The sequence below is a fragment of the Hypomesus transpacificus genome, chromosome 10, assembly GCF_021917145.1.
Source record: "Hypomesus transpacificus isolate Combined female chromosome 10, fHypTra1, whole genome shotgun sequence".
Lineage (NCBI taxonomy): Eukaryota > Metazoa > Chordata > Actinopteri > Osmeriformes > Osmeridae > Hypomesus > Hypomesus transpacificus.
Genome location: NC_061069.1, coordinates 6,739,791 through 6,763,260, shown reverse-complemented (window position 1 = coordinate 6,763,260; position 23,470 = coordinate 6,739,791). Strand labels below are relative to the sequence as shown.

At 37.6% G+C, this 23,470-nt stretch overlaps 1 protein-coding gene and 1 long non-coding RNA gene across 3 annotated transcripts; both read left to right on the top strand.

Moving 5' to 3' along the window:
• Positions 1-1,403: 1,403 nt before the first annotated feature.
• Positions 1,404-17,710, top strand: LOC124472322 (myosin-13-like; the record flags this gene model as incomplete). Its single annotated transcript, XM_047027096.1, has 5 exons — positions 1,404-1,434; positions 1,839-1,850; positions 1,973-2,031; positions 2,282-2,375; positions 17,622-17,710. Coding segments are annotated over 5 exons (285 nt in total), but the record flags the coding sequence as incomplete, so codon positions are not given.
• Positions 9,637-13,949, top strand: LOC124472671. 2 transcript variants are annotated; one of them, XR_006956644.1, is made up of 7 exons: positions 9,637-9,906; positions 10,090-10,144; positions 10,248-10,345; positions 10,588-10,724; positions 10,927-11,096; positions 12,944-13,187; positions 13,918-13,949. It is a non-coding gene; the product is annotated as an uncharacterized LOC124472671 (long non-coding RNA). The 2 variants fall into 2 exon arrangements; XR_006956643.1 differs by lacking the exon at positions 13,918-13,949 and adding an exon at positions 13,508-13,889.
• Positions 17,711-23,470: the final 5,760 nt, after the last annotated feature.

The following is a 23,470-nucleotide window of genomic DNA, read 5'->3' as shown; positions in this document are numbered from 1 at the left end:
CATTGTCTTAAGATGCATACAGTTCACATAAAGTATGCATCATTATTTATCAGTTCTTTTTTTGAGTGGTTTACACTATGGGGTAAAAAGGATGCTGTCAATTTTGAATCCTTTCATGCGGGTGGATCTGATTGAATATTTCATATGTTAATGTACAGTACTGTACAAAAATCTTAGGCGTGCGTTTTAAATTATGATACAAAAAAATAAGAAAAAATGCTTCAAGGCATAATGAAATGAAAAGACTAACATTCGACATTATACTTTTAGACTGCAGCACATAACATTGTCTACAGATTTGTAGGAATGTGAAGAATTTGTATTTTGTCCAAGGAAAAGGTTAAGCATCTGTAAACATTGGGTGGTTACATTCCATAGTGACACTCTGAATATACTGCAACCATTTACTTGCTACACAATGGACGACTGTTGATTCTTTTTCACAAATGTAGTATCATAAAGAAATATAAATATTATGTTGGTACCAAACATTGTCTTGCCATTTTCACACTAAGCCTCATTAAGCTTCAATTTATTAAATGTGAATTTTTGATTGTGTTTGCAAGTGCCTTGTTTTTTTTCCAACTTGTATGTCCACCGTATTTCTGAAATTAAAAGATTATATAATAACCTACATTAAATATCATGTTAGAACATTAGAGCGTTGTAGAACACGTACTGTACTGCAATTTTATCCCAGTAATTAGAGAGTGAGAAGAAGGAAGGGAGGAAGGGAGTCAAGTCAAACCCTAAATGCTCGCCTCTTTCAAACTTCTTTGAAGAGAGTGATCCACAATTAGCTTCTGCTAGCTTGGCACTCTGCACCAGATATAAGGAGTCCCACAGGACAGATAGCTTCCCATCCATGGACAGATAGCTTCAACCTCTGTGGTGAGACCCAAGTCTCTTTTATTTTGCATTCACATATTCCCATACCCATATTACATGTGGGTGTTGAGATTGATGTATTTATTTTATGTTAACTTTATGGACACATCATTTGACTTACAATGGATGGCATACCATGTAATACTATTTAGTTATTTATCCTTTTAATTATTATTTATTACTCTTGGATGTGGTCAGATGTGCTCCCTCACATCCCGTGAGAACAAAACATTCTTAGATATTTACAAATGAATTTCATTGATTCAGAATGAAACCCACACATAGTACTCTAACAACAACACATTTAACACAGTACATAACATTAAATAAAAAAAACTAAACACTTTAAATCATGCTATCATCCAGTAAGTTACACAATGTGGGCTCTATTTCAATGACATAAAGATTTAGAAAAATATGTTTGCTATAACAATGTTGTGTGTCTCTTTTTGGGTTTGAATGATCGGTATGTATGAACTCATTCAAACTATCTAATATCTTCCAGTGTCAACTAAAAACCTACTTCATCTGGGGAGGGAACACCAGGTTAGGCCTGGTTTGATGCTGCATACTAGTGCATACTGTTCAAACGGCAGTTTTTTACATTGTCTACAATTAACAACATACAGTGACTTGTGAAGTACAACCATGTCTGATTATCATCTAGGTATCATCCTAGTTTATGTGCTTTGAGCCTGTAAATATGTATATGTATACTGTATTATTGTTATTTTTATTACTTTATTATAATCACATAATAATTATTCAGGCATAATTGCATTGTTTCATCTAACTTTAAAGCTGGTATTTGGAATTTACATTTTAAATAAGTGGTAATATATATCTAGAGCTAACCATTTGAAGCAACTGAAAGAATATGATTTTGTATTGTAATTGTCACAACCAGTTTATCTATTTTATTTACTTAGCTTGATGCATTATCTTCCCAGTAAACCGCCACCGTGAGTACGGACGCAGAGATGGCCAAGTTTGGCAAGGCCGCCATTTACCTGAGAATGAGAGATTTGAGGCCAAGACTGCACCCTTTGATGCTAAAAATGCCTGCTATGTGCCTGATGTCAAGGAGTTATACCTAAGAGGGATGGCGGGAAGCGTGACGTAAAAATCCTTGACACTGAAGAGGTAAGACAATAAAACACACAAAATAAAAAAGATATGGTTCAGTGGATGTGGCCAAGTTTTTCTGTAAACCAGAATTCTGCAAGTCAGTAATAATAAACAATCTTTTATAAAACATGAACCTTTGAGCAGTTACATTTACTATTACATGTTAATCACAAAAGCCACCTCAAGGAAGCAAATGACAGTCTCAAAAAATATACCGTACTTGAGCTCAAATATCTATGTATTAATTTGCCTTCTGCTCACACAGACCTACTCTGGGCTCTTCTGTGCCACGGTGAACCCCTACAAGTGGCTCCCTGTGTATGATATGGAATTGGTCAACGCCTACAGAGGGAAGAAGCGTATGGAGGCTCACTGATGGATGGAGGATGGATGCATTGTTTAACTGATTAATTCACAGGTGAACAGTCAGATCATTTGATTGATGGTTGATACATAATCGGATTGGATTGATAAAGAGTTCAAGAATAATAGATTAAGGGATACATGGATATATTTAGGGATGGATGGATGAAAGTGAAGATATATTGTTTCAATACAGTAGACAGCACAATTTAATTTCCTATGGAGTTAGTCATGACCATTACTTTTATTTTTACTTGCAGATAGGGAGAACCAGTCCATCCTGATTACGTGAGTTAAGATTTTTTATTTAATATTTGTATGCTTTCTTATGTAAAGACATATTAACACAATTTGTAATAAAAAGAGATCAACCTGAGATATTTCTCAATGTAGAATATTTATGACTAGAGGTCATGATCATTAGTTAGAATACTTGTCGGTACTTTCAAAATGTAAAAGTTATGAAGATTTAAAAAATTTTTTTGACCATCTTCTTAAAACCTGTTCTGGAGACTGTTAAATGTGCCTAAAAACGCCTAAACAGCATGCCCAAAGTAAATTGAAAGCTGTTCTTGAACCATTTGGAGTACATGCATGTAAATGGACTCTTTTGAAAGCTGACACTCTGAAGTTATGTTCCTTGTTGTCAGGACCCCTGTCAGTCCTACTGGTGTTGAGTAATAGAAGCTTGAACACAAGGAAAGTGAAAGTTTCTATTTCCGCCTAGATTTTGTTTTGAAAACAGAGGCCTGAAGAGGCCTAGAGGTGGTAGGTATTAGCTGGAAGACAGAATTGGACCACAGGTTGAAGCCTTACCCAATTCAGATTAAAAGTCAAACATAATACCACAATATATTCATATTTGACACATGTTTTTATAAGAGTACATCCAGGCGTTTTCTAAAAGGGCCTTTTGGAGACTCCAGAATGACCCTTCTAACCAAGGTCAAATTCTTAGGATAAAAAGGTATAATTGTTATCTCTAATGAAAGGTGGTCCTTAGAACTATCATATATAACAGCTAAATCCCTCATTAGTATTACTGAAACACAAAAACTGAAGCATGAACACATTGGAGTGGTTTATCTGATTCCCAGGATTGGCACACAAAGAACACTGACATATTGCGCAATCGACTTTTATTTTGAAGGCTCCACAAAACCTGGCATATGGGGTATCGCCATTTACAGCTAGTGCTAAGCTACAAGGATAACTAGCTCTTTTCAGAGTCAGTCCAAGCCAGTTAGAAAAAATCGTGTAGAGGGGGCGGGGGGGGGGGGGGGGGGGGTGGGCGGGGGGCGGGCTGGACGCACAGACCTAGTTGGCTTTAGAGGACTGTCACCGGGGCATGGAAGCTCCTATTGGCTAAACCAAGGTGTCTATCAACAAGTCAGAGTGTAGCGGCCATTTTAAGACTATCCCCGTGTTTCTACTTGACCCAGATCTCATGCTATGAGCTAAAGTGCGTTGAGAGACAGAATTCTTTTTTTTTACGAAGTAACAATGAAGCAACAAGATCGTGGCTATGTGTGGATATAATTCTTTGTTTGGACAACTACTCGACATGGTTTGATACTTTGGACCCTTGGGAATGTAAGCAGATGAGGTTTTGATGAGTTGTGTGCATACCTGGACATTCCTAAGTAATCGAAGGTAAGTACAACTTTTTTTCTGGCATTGTTGAATGAACGGTCACTGGACAAAGACGTTGACGGTACTTTCTGTTGCAAGTTGAGCTTGAATTGGTTTATTTCAATGGAAGCACAAGAATCATAGCTTTCCAATGATGTATAACATGTGTACTAGTTAAAAAAATTATTTATGATTTTTAATGCGTAATAACTGGGGGAGGAGGGGGCAGTGTTTCGGGCCCGCGGGCGGGCCCGCACGCAAAACAGGTAGTTGAAAATATGGTGCTGGAAAGACTGTCAACACCAAGCATGTCATCCAGACCAAGGTGAAGTTAGTTTCATATTCGACATTCGACATTCGTCTCACATTCGGAAGACGCTACTTTGCAGCACCGAGTTAGGGACCGGGTGAAAATTACCCATACAATTTTGAAAAATGATGACATTTATAATATTTGTATGACTATAAAACCTCAAACAAACAGCAGAGCATTCCAACAATGTCTGGCCTACTTCCAAACCCTTTACTTTTTCAATAAAACATTTTAAAAAATGATAGAAAATCGCTAATCTCTGAAAATAGCATGAAATCATTGATAATCTCAATAACTTTTTCAAACTTGTTTCAAAAAATCTCGAATATACACCATATTATTCTAATAGTGTCTGGCCTACTTCCACACCCTTTACTTTTTCAATAAAACATTAAAAAAATGATAGAAAATCGCTAATCTCTGAAAATAGCATGAAATCCTTGCTAATCTCAATATCTTTTCCAAACTTGGGTCAAAAAATCTCAAATACACACCAGATTATTCTAATAGTGTCTGGCCTACTTCCACACCCTTTACCTTTTCAATAAAACATTTAAAAAAATGATAGAAAATCGCTAATCTCTGAAAATAGCATGAAATCATTGATAATCTCAATAACTTTTTCAAACTTGGGTCAAAAAATCTCGAATATACACCAGATTATTCTAATAGTGTCTGGCCTACTTCCACACCCTTTACTTTTTCAATAATGTTTTTAAAAAAATGATAGAAAATCGCTAATCTCTGAAAATAGCATGAAATCCTTGCTAATCTCAATATCTTTTCCAAACTTGGGTCAAAAAATCTCAAATACACACCAGATTATTCTAATAGTGTCTGGCCTACTTCCACACCCTTTACTTTTTCAATAAAACATTTTAAAAAATGATAGAAAATCTCTAATCTCTGAAAATAGCATGAAATCATTGATAATCTCAATAACTTTTTCAAATTTGGGTCAAAAAATCTCGAATATACACCAGATTATTCTAATAGTGTCTGGCCTACTTCCACACCCTTTACTTTTTCAATAAAACATTTTAAAAAATGATAGAAAATCGCTAATCTCTGAAAATAGCATGCCATCCTTGCTAATCTCAATATCTTTTCCAAACTTGGGTCAAAAAATCTCAAAGACACACCATATTATTCTAATAGTGTCTGGCCTACTTCCACACCCTTTACTTTTTCAATGATGTTTTTAAAAAAATGATAGAAAATCGCTAATCTCTGAAAATAGCACGAAATCTTCACTAATCTCAATCAATAACTTTTATGGAACCCCATATATATTATGATTACAGCCTTTGCTTATTTTCATTCCCTGTTTCTTTTTTTATCTTAAGCGTGCATTTAAACACAGTGGCACAAGTTGTGGCAATGAGTTTTGCCAAACAAAGAACCAGATCTCTGACAATAAATGACAACACAACACCAGGCTTAGGTCTCAATCATGTCTCTCTCAGCTCTGAAAGCCGGAGGACCATCTTTTATAGGGCACAAGAATGTAAACATAGATTGTGACAGTCAGACAGTATTGACGTTACGACAGTCTCAGAGAAAGAGATTCACTGCTCCCAACACCATGACAACTCTCAGACTAGAGAGTTCATATGGAGCTCTAATTGTAGTTATGACAAGGAACGTTTAGCCAGTACTTTCTCTTGACCCCGAACATCTATTAATCCTGACACATAGACACAATCTACTCTATTTTGCTATTAATAGCAAGTTTACATGAGAACTTACTAACTAGTATCCAATGACTAGTTCTATTGATAAGTGAATAATGTAAGCACATAGGAAATCCCAATTTCTTCATAACTCTTCTTTCATTGGCTCCCTTGCATAGACCTTGCTCGCGTGTGTGTGAGTGTTTGCGTCATCAACCCTAGTTGACCATATAGGTGTCAAGCAAATGGTCACCAGAGTTTGCGTCTCCATCTATTCCAGGTTTGGGAGTAGGCCTCTCTTTCCACACAAGGAATGCTGAACACAGTATAATTTTATACAGAATAAAAAAAGATACATCTTCAATTTTTCTGACAGGCAGACACTCAAAGTGATGGGGTGTGTCAAGGGGTTACATCAGAGTAATCTTACACATACCTCTCTCTCTAATTCGCGCTCTCTGTCTGTCTGTCTGTCTGTCTGTCTCTCTCTCTCTCTCTCTCTCTCTCTCTCTCTCTCTCTCTTTCTCTCTCTCTCTCTCAGTCAGGTCAGTATCGACTGGATTCAAAATATTCCTTATATATAAAGTGTTTAACCTAAGACTTGACAGCTGAGACTGTCAATTGATCCGTTGTGGTGGATTGTGATCCTGTCTTCCTGTATGACATGATTACTCGTCTTCTATAACATTTCAGAGGGATTTCATGCTATTTTCAGAGTTTAGCGATTTTCTATCATTTTTAAAACAGATTATTGAAAAAGTAAAGGGTGTGGAAGTATTCCAGACACTATTAGAATAATCTGGTGTGTATTTGAGATTTTTCTCAACAAGTCTGGAAAATGTATTGAGATTTGCAAGGATTTCATGCTATTTTCAGAGATTAGCGATTTTCTATCATTTTTTTAAATGTTTTATTGAAAAAGTAAAGGGTGTGGAAGTAGGCCAGACACTATTAGAATAATCTGGTGTGTATTTAAGATTTTTTGACCCAAGTTTGGAAAAGATATTGAGATTAGCAAGGATTTCATGCTATTTTCAGAGATTAGCGATTTTCTATCATTTTTTTAAAAACATTATTGAAAAAGTAAAGGGTGTGGAAGTAGGCCAGACACTATTAGAATAATCTGGTGTGTATTTGAGATTTTTTGACCCAAGTTTGGAAAAGATATTGAGATTAGCAAGGATTTCATGCTATTTTCAGAGATTAGCGATTTTCTATCATTTTTTTAAAAACATTATTGAAAAAGTAAAGGGTGTGGAAGTAGGCCAGACACTATTAGAATAATCTGGTGTATATTCGAGATTTTTTGACCCAAGTTTGAAAAAGTTATTGAGATTATCAATGATTTCATGCTATTTTCAGAGATTAGCGATTTTCTATCATTTTTTAAAATGTTTTATTGAAAAAGTAAAGGGTGTGGAAGTAGGCCAGACACTATTAGAATAATCTGGTGTGTATTTGAGATTTTTTGACCCAAGTTTGGAAAAGATATTGAGATTAGCAAGGATTTCATGCTATTTTCAGAGATTAGCGATTTTCTATCATTTTTTTAAAAACATTATTGAAAAATTAAAGGGTGTGTTGAAGTGGGCCAGACACTATTAGAATAATATGGTGTATATTCGAGATTTTTTGACCCAATTCTGAAAAAGTTATTGAGATTATCAATGATTTCATGCTATTTTCAGAGATTAGCGATTTTCTATCATTTTTTTAAATGTTTTATTGAAAACGTAAAGGATGTGGAAGTAGGCCAGACACTATTAGAATAATCTGGTGTATATTCGAGATTTTTTGACCCAAATTTGAAAAAGTTATTGAGATTATCAATGATTTCATGCTATTTTCAGAGATTAGAGATTTTCTATCATTTTTTAAAATGTTTTATTGAAAAAGTAAAGGGTTTGGAAGTAGGCCAGACACTATTAGAATAATCTGGTGTGTATTTGAAATTTTTTGACCCAAGTTTGGAAAAGATATTGAGATTAGCAAGGATTTCATGCTATTTTCAGAGATTAGCGATTTTCTATCATTTTTTTTAAAACATTATTGAAAAAGTAAAGGGTGTGGAAGTAGGCCAGACACTATTAGAATAATCTGGTGTATATTCGAGATTTTTTGACCCAAGTTTGAAAAAGTTATTGAGATTATCAATGATTTCATGCTATTTTCAGAGATTAGCGATTTTCTATCATTTTTTAAAATGTTTTATTGAAAAAGTAAAGGGTGTGGAAGTAGGCCAGACACTATTAGAATAATCTGGTGTGTATTTGAGATTTTTTGACCCAAGTTTGGAAAAGATATTGAGATTAGCAAGGATTTCATGCTATTTTCAGAGATTAGCGATTTTCTATCATTTTTTTAAAAACATCATTGAAAAAGTAAAGGGTGTGGAAGTAGGCCAGACACTATTAGAATAATATGGTGTGTCTTTGAGATTTTTTGACCCAAGTTTGGAAAATATATTGATATTAGCAAGGATGGCATGCTATTTTCAGAGATTAGCGATTTTCTATCATTTTTTAAAATGTTTTATTGAAAAAGTAAAGGGTGTGGAAGTAGGCCAGACACTATTAGAATAATCTGGTGTATATTCGAGATTTTTTGACCCAAATTTGAAAAAGTTATTGAGATTATCAATGATTTCATGCTATTTTCAGAGATTAGAGATTTTCTATCATTTTTTAAAATGTTTTATTGAAAACGTAAAGGGTGTGGAAGTAGGCCAGACACTATTAGAATAATCTGGTGTGTATTTGAGATTTTTTGACCCAAGTTTGGAAAAGATATTGAGATTAGCAAGGATTTCATGCTATTTTCAGAGATTAGCGATTTTCTATCATTTTTTTAAAAACATTATTGAAAAAGTAAAGGGTGTGGAAGTAGGCCAGACACTATTAGAATAATCTGGTGTATATTCGAGATTTTTTGACCCAAGTTTGAAAAAGTTATTGAGATTATCAATGATTTCATGCTATTTTCAGAGATTAGCGATTTTCTATCATTTTTTAAAATGTTTTATTGAAAAAGTAAAGGGTGTGGAAGTAGGCCAGACACTATTAGAATAATCTGGTGTGTATTTGAGATTTTTTGACCCAAGTTTGGAAAAGATATTGAGATTAGCAAGGATTTCATGCTATTTTCAGAGATTAGCGATTTTCTATCATTTTTTTAAAAACATCATTGAAAAAGTAAAGGGTGTGGAAGTAGGCCAGACACTATTAGAATAATCTGGTGTGTATTTGAGATTTTTTGACCCAAGTTTGGAAAATATATTGATATTAGCAAGGATGTCATGCTATTTTCAGAGATTAGCGATTTTCTATCATTTTTTAAAATGTTTTATTGAAAAAGTAAAGGGTTTGGAAGTAGGCCAGACATTGTTGGAATGCTCAGCTGTTTGTTTGAGGTTTTATAGTCATACAAATATTATAAATGTCATCATTTTTCAAAATTGTATGGCTAATTTTCACCCGGTCCTTAACTCGGCGCTGCAAAGTAGCGTCTTCCGAATGTGAGACGAATGTCGAATGTCGAATATGAAACTAACTTCACCTCGCTGTCATCCAGTACTACCATAACTGTTTCTTGGGGTGAGAAGAAAAAACGAACTCCTGGTAAAATGCAGGTTAGTCCTTACATTAAATACTATATGAAGTTAATGCAAAGAACGATGTGTCCAATTTTTGTATTAGGAATAAAAAGTCTGTGAAGCATGTTTACTCTTTACTCAGCTCTGACAAGATAAATAAAACGGGAGGCTCAATGTCGAGAAAATGTTGTTTTCAAGAATCAGAAGAGGGTTAGTGAAGACTAACTGAGTAACTGAATGAGAATGAGAAGTTTGGAAGTTTGGTGCTGGTCTACGGTAATGCCAAGACAGTGAGGAATGACAACTCCTCTTGTTTTGTAAGTTTGACAAAGATTGCCATTTTATGCATTTTCCTCCACATCTTTTTATGTATCATTATTATTATTACAAACAATCATGCTGTGGTAACATGATAATTTACATTGGATTGCACATTGGAGGAGTACACTCTCCAGTGACATTCATTCTTGACACCCTTGAAATGACATGCTTTCTTTAAGGTAAATTCATCCGAATTCACTTTCACACTACTGGCTAGTGCTGATATTGAAACCTGTGAGTTGGCCTGTATTCCTTAAAAATTAAGCCCCATATCAACTGATGATATCCATTTACTTTTGTTTAAAATATCTTTCTTCTTCTCATCTCTCTTTCTCAGACCTGTTGGAGAAGTCCAGAACGAGCTTCCAACTGCCTGATGAGAGAGGCTACCACATCTTCTACGAGATAATGACAACCACAAACCTAAGCTTGTTGGTGAGTCACTGCAGAGCTTAAAAGAATGATTATAACTAACTTAATAATTGTTTTCGCTTTTGTCATTTCATGAAAGTTGTATGACACAAACTGGCATAATGTCTACATTTAAATAATTGATATGCTGTTGCAAGTGCAGTGGGATGGTATTTCTATATCTATGAAATGTAAATATTGCATAATGGTAAAAAAAGTGGACAGTAAAGTGGAACTAACATATTGTATTACATAATGTGACACAGGGGAACAATTCTGTGAGTCAGTCTATGTGAGGATGTTCTTGTGAATGGTCATCTGCATCAATCAGATGTTGGACACCAAGCAGCAAGGGAACTTCTACATTGGTGTGCTTGACATTGCTGGTTTTGAGATCTTGAACGTGAGTTTGAGACTTGTCATTATGGCAACATTTGAGCAATTATTAGAAATACATTCAAAAGTGGTTTCTTTCATGTGTCATTAAACTATACAGATAGTATCTACTGAAGATTTGATTTCAAGGAACAACAATTGTGCAGATAAAGTAAAAAATACATATGGCATGGTAGGATTGCTCAATAAAGTTCTGCCAAACTTTGCAGATCTACAGTATAACAGCATGTGCATCAACTTCACCAATGAGAAACTGCAACAGTTCTTCAACCACACCATGTTCGTCCTGGAGCAAGAGTAGTACAAGAAAGAGGGCATCATCTGGGAGTTCATTGACTTTGGCATGGACTTGGCTGCCTGCATTGAGCTTATTGAGAAGGTGAGGTGCCTGTGGATGTTTCATACCTGGCAAGGATACAAGATTATTCATACATGTACAGTGCCCTCCAAAAGTATTGGAACAGTGAGGCCAATTCCTTTATTTTTGCTGTAGACTGAAAACATTTGGGCTTGACATCAAACGATGAATGTGAAACCAGAGATCAACGTTTCAGCTTTTATTTCCAGGTATTTACATCAGGATCTGATGCACAAATTAGAAAATATCACCTTTTTGTTCGAACCCACCCATTTGTCACGTGAGCAAAAGTATTGGAACATGTGACTGACAGGTGTGTTTTGTTGCCCAGGTGTGTCCTATTACATACATTATTCAATCAATAAATACCACTGAATGTCTACACTCAGGTTCAGATTGGGTAAGATAGGTTTTGTCTATGCAGACTGTATTCAGAGGTGAAAACAACATGAAAACCAGAGCGCTGTCTTTGGGTGAAAAACAAGCAATTGTGAGTCTTAGAGAAGATGGAAAATCAATCAGAGCCATTGCAGAAACATTGGCCATAGCCAGTACAACCATTTGGAATGTCCTGAAGAAGAAGAAAACTACTGGTGTACTAAGTAACAGACGTTGAACAGGTAGACCAAGGAAAACATCAGCAGTTGATGACAGAAACATTGTGAGAGCTGTAAAGAAAGACCCTAAAACAACTGTTAGTGAGATCAGCAACAACCTCCAGATGGCAGGAGTGAAGGTATCACTATCTACTGTTCGCAGAAGACTTCATGAACAAAAGTACAAGGGCTACACCAGAAGATGCAAACCACTCATTAGCAAGAAGAATAGGAAGGCCAGGCTGGAATTTGCCAAAAAGTACAGAGATGAACCTCAAAAATTCTGGGACAAAGTTTTATGGACTGATGAGACAAAGATTAACTTTTACCAAAGTGATGGAAAGGCTAAAGTTTGGAGAAAGAAAGGAACTGCTCATGATCCCAAACACACAAGCTCATCTGTGAAACACGGTGGAGGTAATGTCATGGCTTGGGCTTGCATGGCTTCTTCTGGGACGGGCTCATTAATCTTCATTGAGGATGTAACACATGATGGCAGCAGCAAAATGAACTCGGAAGTCTACAGAAACATTTTGTCTGCCAATTTAAGGAAAGATGCAACCAAACTGATTGGCAGAGCCTTCATCATGCAGCAAGATAACGACCCAAAACACACTGCCAAAACAACAAAGGAGTTCATCAGGGGCAAGAAATGGAAGGTATTAGACTGGCCAAGTCAATCTCCAGACTTAAACCCTATAGAGCATGCATTTTACCTGCTTAAGAGGAGACTGAAGGGAGGAACCCCACAAAACAAACAACAACTGAAAGAGGCTGCAGTGAAAGCCTGGGAAAGCATCAAAAAGGAAGAATGCAAAAGTTTGGTGACGTCAATGGGTCACAGACTTGCTGCAGTTATTGAAAGCAAAGGATTTGCAACTAAATATTAAGTCTTATTCACTTAAATATGTTTTAAGTATATCTGTTCCAATACTTTTGATCACATGACAAATGGGTGGATTCAAACAAAATGTGATATTTTCTTAGTTGTGCATCAGATCCTGATGTAAATACCTGGAAATAAAAGCTGAAACGTTGATCTCTGGTCTCACGTTCATTATTTGATGTCAAGCCCAAATGTTTTCAGTCAACAGCAAAAATAAAGGAATTCGCCTCACTGTTCCAATACTTTTGGAGGGCACTGTATATACAGTATGAATAAACTGACATGTTCTTATCATATCACAATGCTTATTATATGTCTTATTTATGCAATTTCAGCTAACTCTAATACACAGTATATTTGACTGATCAAAGTATATTTCTACACAGCCAAGGGCATTTTCTCCATCCTTGAAGAGGAATGCATGTTCCCCAAGGCTTCAGATGCTTCCTTCAAGAACAAGCTGTATGACCAGCATCTTGGTAAGACCAAGGCATTTGAGAAGCCTAAACCAGCCAAGGGCAAGGCCGAGGCCCTCTTCTCCCTGGTCCACTATGCTGGTACAGTGGACTACTATATCATTGGCTGGAAATAACAAGGATTCCCTGAACGACTCTTTTTCAGTCTGATATGGTAATCTAATCCTAAAAAGCGTTACGTTAAATCATTTGCAAACTAAAATCAAACGTAACAAATTCGGTCACAATATGCCAATGTTCGCTAGTAAGAAATATAGCAAATCGCAGTTACTTTGGTCGGTTTGAAGAAGGGTAGTGTCAATGGTTTCGTTATCGTCTAGAAAATAGAACAACGGAATCTCTCGTCAAAGTTCCGGGCGATTTAGTGAAGTTTGCAAGTTGAGAGGAATAGGTTAGAAATTACGCTTTCACTTCAGTTTCACTTCTACAAACAAGTGGGGGTAATTATATTTTGGGGGGCTTTATACTCCAAAGGAAAGAGGGGGGTGTCTTTGTGAAGGAGAATTCCTGATTGGTCAGTTACTCCCCACCTGGGCGTCATCCTGAGATTCGCTTACAGGTGTGAAGTGGTTGGTGGTTTTTTTAATTCAATATTTAAAATGTTCATGGATCGCTTATACTTCAAAACATAACAATACAACATTCATAAATGGTTTTGTTAGTATGATACCATTTTTGGGATCTAAAATTGACTAACGCAACTCTACCTGAAGGGAAGTTATAATCAAACATCAATTAAACAACGTTCTAAGTAAATGAGAAAAGCACACATTTTAACACACTATTGGCTGAGTAGAAGTGCATCATCATAGTCTTTCTGCAGGTTGAATTTCTTCAGCTGCCATAGGAAGTACATCCTCTCTTGTGCTTTCTTGGTGAGGCAGCTGATGTTCAGTTCCCACTTGAGGTCCTGGGAGAGGATAGTGCCCAGGAAGCGGAAGGACTCCACAGTGTTGACTGGGGAGTCACACAGGGTGATGGGGGTGAGTGGGGCTGTATTCTTCCTGAAGTCCACAACCATCTCCACTGTCTTAAGAGCATTGAGCTCTAGGTTGTTCTGGCTGCACCAGGTCACCAGGTTGGCCGCTTCCCACCTATAATCAGACTTGTCTCCACCAGAGATGAGCCCAATGAGGGTGGTGTCGTCCGAAAACTTCATGAGTTGATGGACGGATGACTGGAGGTCCAGCTGTTGGTGTACAGGGAGAAGAGCAGAGGGGAAAGAACGCAGCCCTGAGGAGATCTGGTGCTGATGATGCTACTACATCAGTTCAGGTTTTGAGATTGATACAATTTATACACAGTTCTCAACAGTAAACTGACCGAAACTTACCTGAACATTGAACCACAGTAGTGATGAACCTACAGCATGTATGAGAACACTCATTTATACCACATATAGGGGAACACATGTGAGAGTGTTGTAGGCCTAATACAATTTAGGAAATAGGTTTTGTATCAATAGATTCATTATGTGATTGCAGTAGGAACTTAATCTAATCTACTGTAATTGGCTTCTTCAAACCTTGTCGAATTTCTCTCACAATCTGTATCTGGACAGGGGCTGACCATTTGGTGCAAATCAAATATATTGCGGTATTATAAATGATTTGAAGCAGAGTGTCTAGACTTCAGCCACAACAAGCTGTTAAGAAACTTATTAACCTCAAGCATCTAGTAGTCAGCTTGCTGTGAGGGATCCCTGGCATACTGTATTAAGGATAGCTATTAATAGAATCAACAGAATGAGCATGTGCATATGGACAAAACTTTTAATGCAGGTCTCAATAGAATCAAGTGGGAAAGGATAAGAATTGGTTTGGTTAAGGGCAACATATATTTACGTTTAGAATTGGATACATTTTCCTACTTGCAGACGTGTTGTTTTTAGAGATGAAATAAATGAGTCATTTACAGTAGTGCTAATGTAGCACCTCTTAAATATATCATGGAAAAATCTGAACCCAGTCTTGCAGTCAGCTGACGGCATATGTCCTCAGCTGTTATGACTGCCTACTCCAAGCTCAAAGCACATTCAGAGTCTTTATAAGGCTTCCTCACTGAATTGATACAGCTCAGATGACATGAATACATTAATCTATTCTTGACTAACACATCGCTATGCAGTTTTGAGACAGCTAATTGTAGCAGAGTAAAGTACCGTAAGTCAACCTTGTAAACAGCCCTGACTCTCAACATGTTCTCCTTATCTGTAGGGGACAGATCACCAGTATGTTGCAAAACACTTTTTTGTCCTCAAGTTGAAGTTTCACCTTTTATTTTTTGAATTGTCAATGTTGTGCACCCACATGTACTGCTGCCCAACTTTGTTTATATTGAAGCTATTTGGCCTTATTTGTGACTCCTCTCCTAAGCCCACAAAACAAGATTCTTCTCCAACTCTTTAATTCGGAAATAAATACCTCCATTTAATATTCTGTATAATTAACTTTTTGAATGTTTTAAATGTTTTCGTTGCCTTAGCTAATAATGCAAACAATGAGATAGGGAGAGAGTTAAACCCTACTATATATACAGCATTTGTCTCAAATTCACCTCAAATGGAGGCCACTATTAGGTAGTCAGCCTCTGGGACATATCAGAAGACACACGCATTCATGGACACATACAGGGCCGGCGTTTGCTATAGGCGAACTAGGCAGCCGCCTAGGGCGCCATGAAGAGGGGGGCGCCAAATACCGAAGTGCGTCCATTAAGTAACCGTCCCGCACCACCAGCAGAGGGCGCCGAGGTGGGGTGGGGGGGACGTCTCTCAGTTTTTCGCTCCTGGGGGGGGGGGGGGGGGGGGGGTGTTGAAACATCTTGGCCGGCGAAGGTGCTTGCGCCGGCCCTGGACACATAGATTTAATTGTGTGTAAGATACACTTGACTCTTTGCACTCCTTTTCTTTTCATTGTTGCCAAACTTATAAAGGTTTGTTTTAGTAATGTGTATTCCCACAAAGCAGTGGGAAATTCCTGTCAATTTCATTAAAGTTCTGGTGAAACTTCACGAACATGTTCAGGGGAATAATTGTATAACCCAAGGTTGCTTATTAAAGTGTTTTTCAAAAAGGTTTTTTTAAAGTAAAAAAAAAAAAAAATACGGGTCAGATGGCTGAGTGGTTAGGGAATCGGGCTATTAATCAGAAGGAAGCTGATTTGATTCCCAGCCATGCCAAATCAAGTTGTGTCCTTGGGCAAGGCATTTCACACTACTTGCCTCAGGGAGAAGGTCCTGAACTTACTGTAAGTCGCTCTGGATAAGAGTGTCTGCTAAATGATTAAATGTCAAGCTTGTTGACCTGAGACTCAGCGATGTCAGCATGCTCCTCAGCCTCCTCCAGCTCATGCTGTCCCTGTACTTACTGTAAGTTGCTCTGGAGTGTTTGGTAAATATAATAGTTAATAGTTTAATGTTGTTTGAAAATACACATAGAAATGTTGTATGAAAGCTTGTAGCATGTTTTGATGAAAACAGGCCCATCTAATGGATAACAAAATGGCTTTCTGCTAACTTGATATCAAGTATCAAGTTATATTTGGGGATTTTATAAGGTGTCATGCATTTTCATATTTATGTCTGCAAATGGACATCTAATACTGTATACATGCACATTCCCAACATTGTCATAATGTGAATTCTTATACATTCCTGAAAACATGAGATTCCCAACATTTTAGTTAGTCTAGTCTAGTTATATAGCAACACTCCCTTAACACTGGAGCCCGTTGACACGTTATAACACATTATGGAACCATGCCCTTTGGGAGCAATATGTAATAATACATATTGCAATAATATAAGCATTAAAACTCACATTTGTTTGTTGCTCTATAGAAACTCTACCATTAATGCATTTTACTTACAAATGGAAAATGTAATAAAGCTTCACTATGGTGTAATTCCATGGCAAGTACATCTATTCACCTATGTCCTACTGTGTTTACTCAGCCCCTTGGACAGTACACTTAGGTGCTGTCTTGATACACTTTATGTGGCTTAGTACTGATTGTGTAAGGTATGTTTTGTATTACATTATGTACAAAAAAGTACAATCTGACTACCACTTTACCAGATGACTCTGTGTCATTGAAATGTGTATTGAAATTATATAATAAATATAATTATAAAGCCATTAAAATGCATTCTGATGTGTCTCTGTGAGTTCATTCTCCCATTTGGACAGTACATCCAATGACTTCAAGGGTCTGGTGGATGGATATGTACTGTAGATAGAAGAACACTTTAGTACTCTCGATATATTTTACAGAGTGTATTCATATAAGTACAGTATGTGATATAATGTGTAACATGATGCAATTATAAAGAAATTCAATTAAACTAAACTCTTTAACAATCCAACCACCTCCAAAACATTTACTACTATCCCCATAAACACATCAGAACAGACACATAGAGTTCAAATGAATGCATAAATCAGAATCTGAATTTAGGGAATATACTTTTGTAATATAGTCATGAAACAGTATTAATTGTCTTGCCTACTCACTTCATATCGTCCATGCATTTTAAGACAATTATTGTGTATCCATAAATATTCACAAATTTGAACTTGAGTAAGGAGGGAAAAAGCGTATGGAAGCTCCACCCCACATCTTCTCCGTCTCTGACAACACCTATCAGTTTATGTTGACTAGTATGGACACTCACTGATGGATGGAGGATGGATGGTTTAACTGTTTAATTAACTGGTGAACAGTGATATATACTGATTGATGGTTGATGCATAATCGGATGGATTGTTAAAGAGTTCAAGAATAATAGATAAAGGGATGCATGGATGAATTTAGGAATGGATGGATGAAAGTGAAGATATACTGTTTAAATACAGTAGACAGTACAATGTAATTTACCATGGAGTTACTCGTGACTATTACTTTTCTTTTTACTTGCAGATAGGGAAAACCAGTCCGTCCTGATTACATGAGTTAAGATTTTTTCTTTTACATTTGTATGGTTTCTTATGTAAAAACATATTAACACAATTTTTTATCAAAAGTCATCAACCTGAGATATTTCTCAATGTAGAACCTTGCGTTTCTTGAACACCACCACCAGTAAGCCGACTCCGTTGAGTGTCCGGCGTTGAAGCAAGATAAGTCGGTGTCATGAAGGTGGTTGTTTCTTTCCTGGAAAGAAAAGGGAATAGCAGATTGAGATTTCCAGAGTTTTGGAAAGGAGTGTGTGACGTCACGACAGGCTAGGTCCTGGAGGGGTGCCACATTCCCTGGAGGTGGCTGCAGCCCTGACCAGCTGTTGCTCCCTCTGCTGGGGGAGTCGGGAGCTCCATCCCTCCCTCATAGTGGACCTGGGACTGATGAGACCCTGATGACCTGAGGGGTTTTGTTAAAGAGGGAGAGCCACAGTTAGGTGGTGGGTGAGGTTTTGAGAGACGAGCTGCAGGTTGGGCCCCCTACAACAGACCTGGCCACCCCAGTAGGGATACCGTGAGGGACACGGAAGGCTGGAGCTCCGGTTTACGTAAGATCGAGAAGTTTACTTACCTGAGAGAATCGGGACAATGATTTCACCGCCAAGAAGAGGCATTGTTTAAGTTTTGTCGGTTGAAGACCCACCTGAGCCTAGGTTACCCTTTTTTGTGCACCGAGTGAAAGTCAACGTCTCTTTATATCTAGTGACAGTGATCATTCAGGGCCTGACATTAACTTTCTGAGGCAGTTGTCCTTTGGACAAGTAGCCTATATTTACGTTTCACTTTTCCATGCACTAAAGTCACGTACGGGTAAAGATCGTGTCTTTTACCAATGAAGATGAGCTGTAATATTATACAAATGAAAACAATTGAGGTGTTTGATACACAAAACATTTCCACAATTTCTGCAGAATGAAACACTTTCTGTTATGTAATGTATTGCAGCTGCGTCCCAAGATCTCTACAGACCATGCAGCTAATTTAATTCTCCACACGTGAACACGTGGGCTTACTTGAAAGAGGAATTAATGACTGCGTCATCTCAGTTACACTATCAAGGCTTGGAAATACTATGACTTGTAGTCTACTACAAGCTGAGGAGCTGGAAAAGGAAGAGCCAGATCCGTTTGTATGATTTTAATGTAAAGCAAAATTCAAGTATTTAATATCATTTGTTTCCGTTTTTTTGTTCCCCTCTGATTAAACACTGGCCCCACCTTGGCGTCCTTAGTAAAATTGGTTAAAACCACCACTGCTGGTCTTTATACTGGGTTACATTATGCAGCTCCTAGCTCCAAGGTCTAGTTGGTTGCTGACATTGAAAATGGCAGGGGATGGAGCGAGAGAGAGCAAAGGCAAAGGACTGAAAATGCAAGATGGCCATCTGTGTGGTCTCAGTCCAGTACAGTCATGGGGGTGCCATCTTGACTAAATCTTGACTAAAAAATGACTAAATGTAAATCTTCAGGGAGTGAGTTGATGAGTACGTCCAGTTCCAAAAGGAAGAAACCAAGAGGACCTGGGGGGCAATAGAAGACTCATTTCTTCAACAAAGCAACAAAGCTAGAGTTATACTCATTCGATACACGAGTAGTTGCTGTAACTATCTACACACTTGGGCCCTATATTAACGATCTGAAATGCAAGTATCAAAACGCAAAGCGCAAGTAACTTTGTGGGCGGGATTCCGGCGCGGTTGCTATTTTGCCGGCGGGATAAATGACTTTGCGCCTGGCGCAAATCAAAAATGGGTTGGTCCGAAGTAGCTTCATCACTAATGGGTGTGGTTTGGGCGTAACGTGCAATAAACCGATCAGAGCGTCATTTCACATTCCCTTTAAGAGCAGCGCTTGTTCCATGGCAGATTGCTATTATAACGGCGGATTTGCCAGGCGCACGCCAGGTGCGGTTCACAGCCGAGGAGACCGACGTTCTAGTCAGGGCCGTAACAGATAGAAGTGACATGGTATGGGAAAGGCAGAGCAGTTTTCTCTCATTGCACTAAATTGCCCGTTCATGCAAATTCTTATTCTTGTTTTATATATATATTATTTTTTAAATTGTTATATTTTTTTACTGTTTAGTTCTTAGAATTAGTTTAACTATTGTACTTTTTTACTTAATTTAAGATATGTACGTATATGTTTATTGTTTGCACCTTCCTGCCACAGTAAATTCCATGTTTGTGTAACATAGGCTACATGGCGAATAAACCTGATTCTGATGGAGATGGGAGAAGAAACCCACCCAAATTAGCGTCGGTTAAACAGGCGTGGGAGGAAATTTACATTTAGTCATTTAGCAGATCCTCTTATCCAGAGCGACTTACAGTTAGTACAGGGACATTCTCCCGAGGCAAATAGGGTGAAGTGCCTTGCCCAAGGACACAATGTCATTTGCACAGCCGGGAATCGAACCGGTAACCTTCTGATTACGAGCCCATATCCCTAACCGCTCAGCCACCTGATACAAATCAAGTTCACATACATAGAGATTTCTTATTAAAATCTTTTCATAATCATTGAAGAAATGTAACATGCCATAAATCAAAACAATGTAACGTAGCTTCGTAGAAAGAAGACCATGGCCCCGCCAGCAGGGTGCACGGACCAAGCTTGCGCCCTTAAAATAGTATCTGAATAACGCGCTATTGACTTTAGAGTTTTTCCTGGTCAGTGGCGGAATTGTTTTTCTGAAACTGCAAAAATAGCATCAGGGAATGTTTGAGCCGGAACACGCCTCCTTTTTTCGCTGAACTGCCCCCGGGAGCGCAAAGTCATTCCCTAATTTACCGACGTGCATCTGTGGAAGGAAAAGTCCGCTTTACGTCAAGTGCAAACTAGGAATGATACTGGCGTCGTTGACAAAGTCAATTGCGCTGGGTGTAAGATAGTAGCCTGGTCCTAACCAGACTCTCGTACATTTCATTTGTACAGAGAGTCTGGCCTCGCTCCATTGACAAGCGTTGACTTCCTTGTAGGCGGGTACTGTGTTGAAGTTTAAAACTATTGGATCTGCCCAGAGCCACTCTGATCTGCCATAACCAATCGCCAGAGTTTGCTTTAGCCAATTCCTTCACCACTACAGTAACAGAGCTAGCTGCCGTAGCTTGAAAATCAAATTGTTCCCGAACCCCTTGGGGAGGAGGGCCACACCATCATGGCCACCAACAAAACTCAGCAAAACTTGTTCTTGCTCTGGCTTTAGTTTATAGATATTCGGCAGTGTTGCCACAACGGACCGAATGGCTTTGCTCGCATCTTTCTCCGCCGCTATTACGAAACTACAATACAAACTAGCGCACGACATCAACGTCATCGTTCTCAGCAACTCCCTCTGTTCACTGATTTGCCGGTAGAAATTATACTTGAAAAATCTGACCTACGTACCGAATGGCCAGACCTAGTACAGAAGCAAAATCCAAATTGAGCGGAAGTACGTAGGAGGGCAGAGCCAGGCTATCAAGATAGGGCCCAAGGTATGAAAGATCACTAAAACATTTTCAAGCTTTCCAACTTAATTTGGGAAAAGCATCTGATAAGTTAATACATTCTGTTAATATTAATATTATTACTACTTTTGTATTATTACAAAAGATTGATTATTAATTGCATATACGGCAGAGAGGACTTGGAAACTGACACAGTTGTTGTACTAATCACAGACATCTTTCAGGAAAGTAGTGGCTCTGTTATTGCTCAAGAGGTCCTCCAAGGGAAATAGAGCATACAGCACTTTGTTCCATGTCTAGAAGAGGTGCGCCACTTGACTCCTATCCAATTCTGTTATATGAATAATATGGAGGCGGCCAGAGAGAAATTTGAGAACACACAACAAACTTAATCAACCTTTTTACCCAGCTTGCTGTGAAGGATCCCCCTGACAGACTATAACTGTGTGTGTGTGTGTGTGTGCACTAGGAGAGCCATTGAGGACAACTGTTGGGGGAATAAACCATGAGGGGGGAAGTGTTCTTAAATGAACACATAAGCTCTAATAGTAACAGTAATACAGTGCCGATTGTGTTAGAGAACATATTAAATTTGCTGGAGTAAACAACACTCCAGTAAACAATAGCTGAATTTCAGAAATTACTTATTGCTAATTACAACATGCTCAACATTGTCAAAAGTCACGTAGTCAACATCAATGGAAAAAGGCAATAAATATTAATGATATAGTCTTACATTGTTCACAATATTTACAGTTACTGTTACAGAAAATGAAGATTTTATCAAGAGGTGCTAAAGCTACTAAACTATTACTTGTTGATACTAACGATAACAAGCATGTTAAAACCTACATTAATGCACAAGAATGTACATTGATGCTGCCAATTGGCAACACTGTTTTACGTCCTAATATCATTCATCCCAGTTCCGAAAAAAGTCATAATCAACCGATGATTGACATAATTTGCATCTCGTATACACGTCATCTCCATACATATCGTTGACTCCATTCCATGTTTGTCATTGATACTGTCATAAAAGGAATGAACAAATGCCCTATAAGTCCTTTCAATGTAAACCCAGGGTGGTGTTATTTATTAGAGTACTGCAAAGGAATGTGACACCACATCCCAAATTAGATTTTATCTCAAAGGGCATTTTCTTTTTAGCTTGAATCAAGTTACCAAGTCCTTGGTAGTAAATCTTAATTTATGGTGAAGACCAGCAGTTGGTAAAAAACTGATTGCAGCAATTACTGCATAAGCTCACAACATTTACAGTATATGTTGATTACATATAGTGTGATTTTACTGGGTTAATCTTAATAGTATAGGTTTCTGGTTTAAATATTTTATTCAAAATATGTCAAGTGGTGGTCATAAATATAGAGTAAAATTTAATGATGACATCTTTAACATATTTCTTCGAACAGCTGATGTTGGAGCCAAGATACCGTAGATGTTCAAGTACAAGTCCAAGAACTCTAACATTCAAGTTGTACATCAAGTCACATACATAATTTTGGGGGAGGACAAATACAGTATATCTTGCATTTCAAACTTTTCACATAAATACATATAATAGAGTATACATGAAATGATCTGGAGAGGACTCATTTTTGTTACAAAGTTGACTTGAATCTTGCATGAACATTGTGGAAAATAAAATTTATTCTTGAATGTGTTTGAAACACATTGCTACGGCGAGGGGACTGTCAGCTTAAAATTGTGTGGTGATTGAGTATGAATGTCTGTGGATAAGCTCTTTTATATGTCATCATTTAGTTTAAGAGGCTAAAAGTATTTTGTAAGAATAACAGTTTTTACAATAAGGTGTTGAAAAGTGATGCAAACATATTTAAAGTTTGTCCTTTGATTGAAGGTTGTTTTATGTCTGGGACTCATCGGCACCTTCAGATAAGGCTTAAACTACGTTCACTTCTGCCACATCAAATGTTGGCTACATGAATGGTTAGTGTCTGACATTGAGTGTTTTAATGAATGTATTTGTAATATTGACATTTTGATC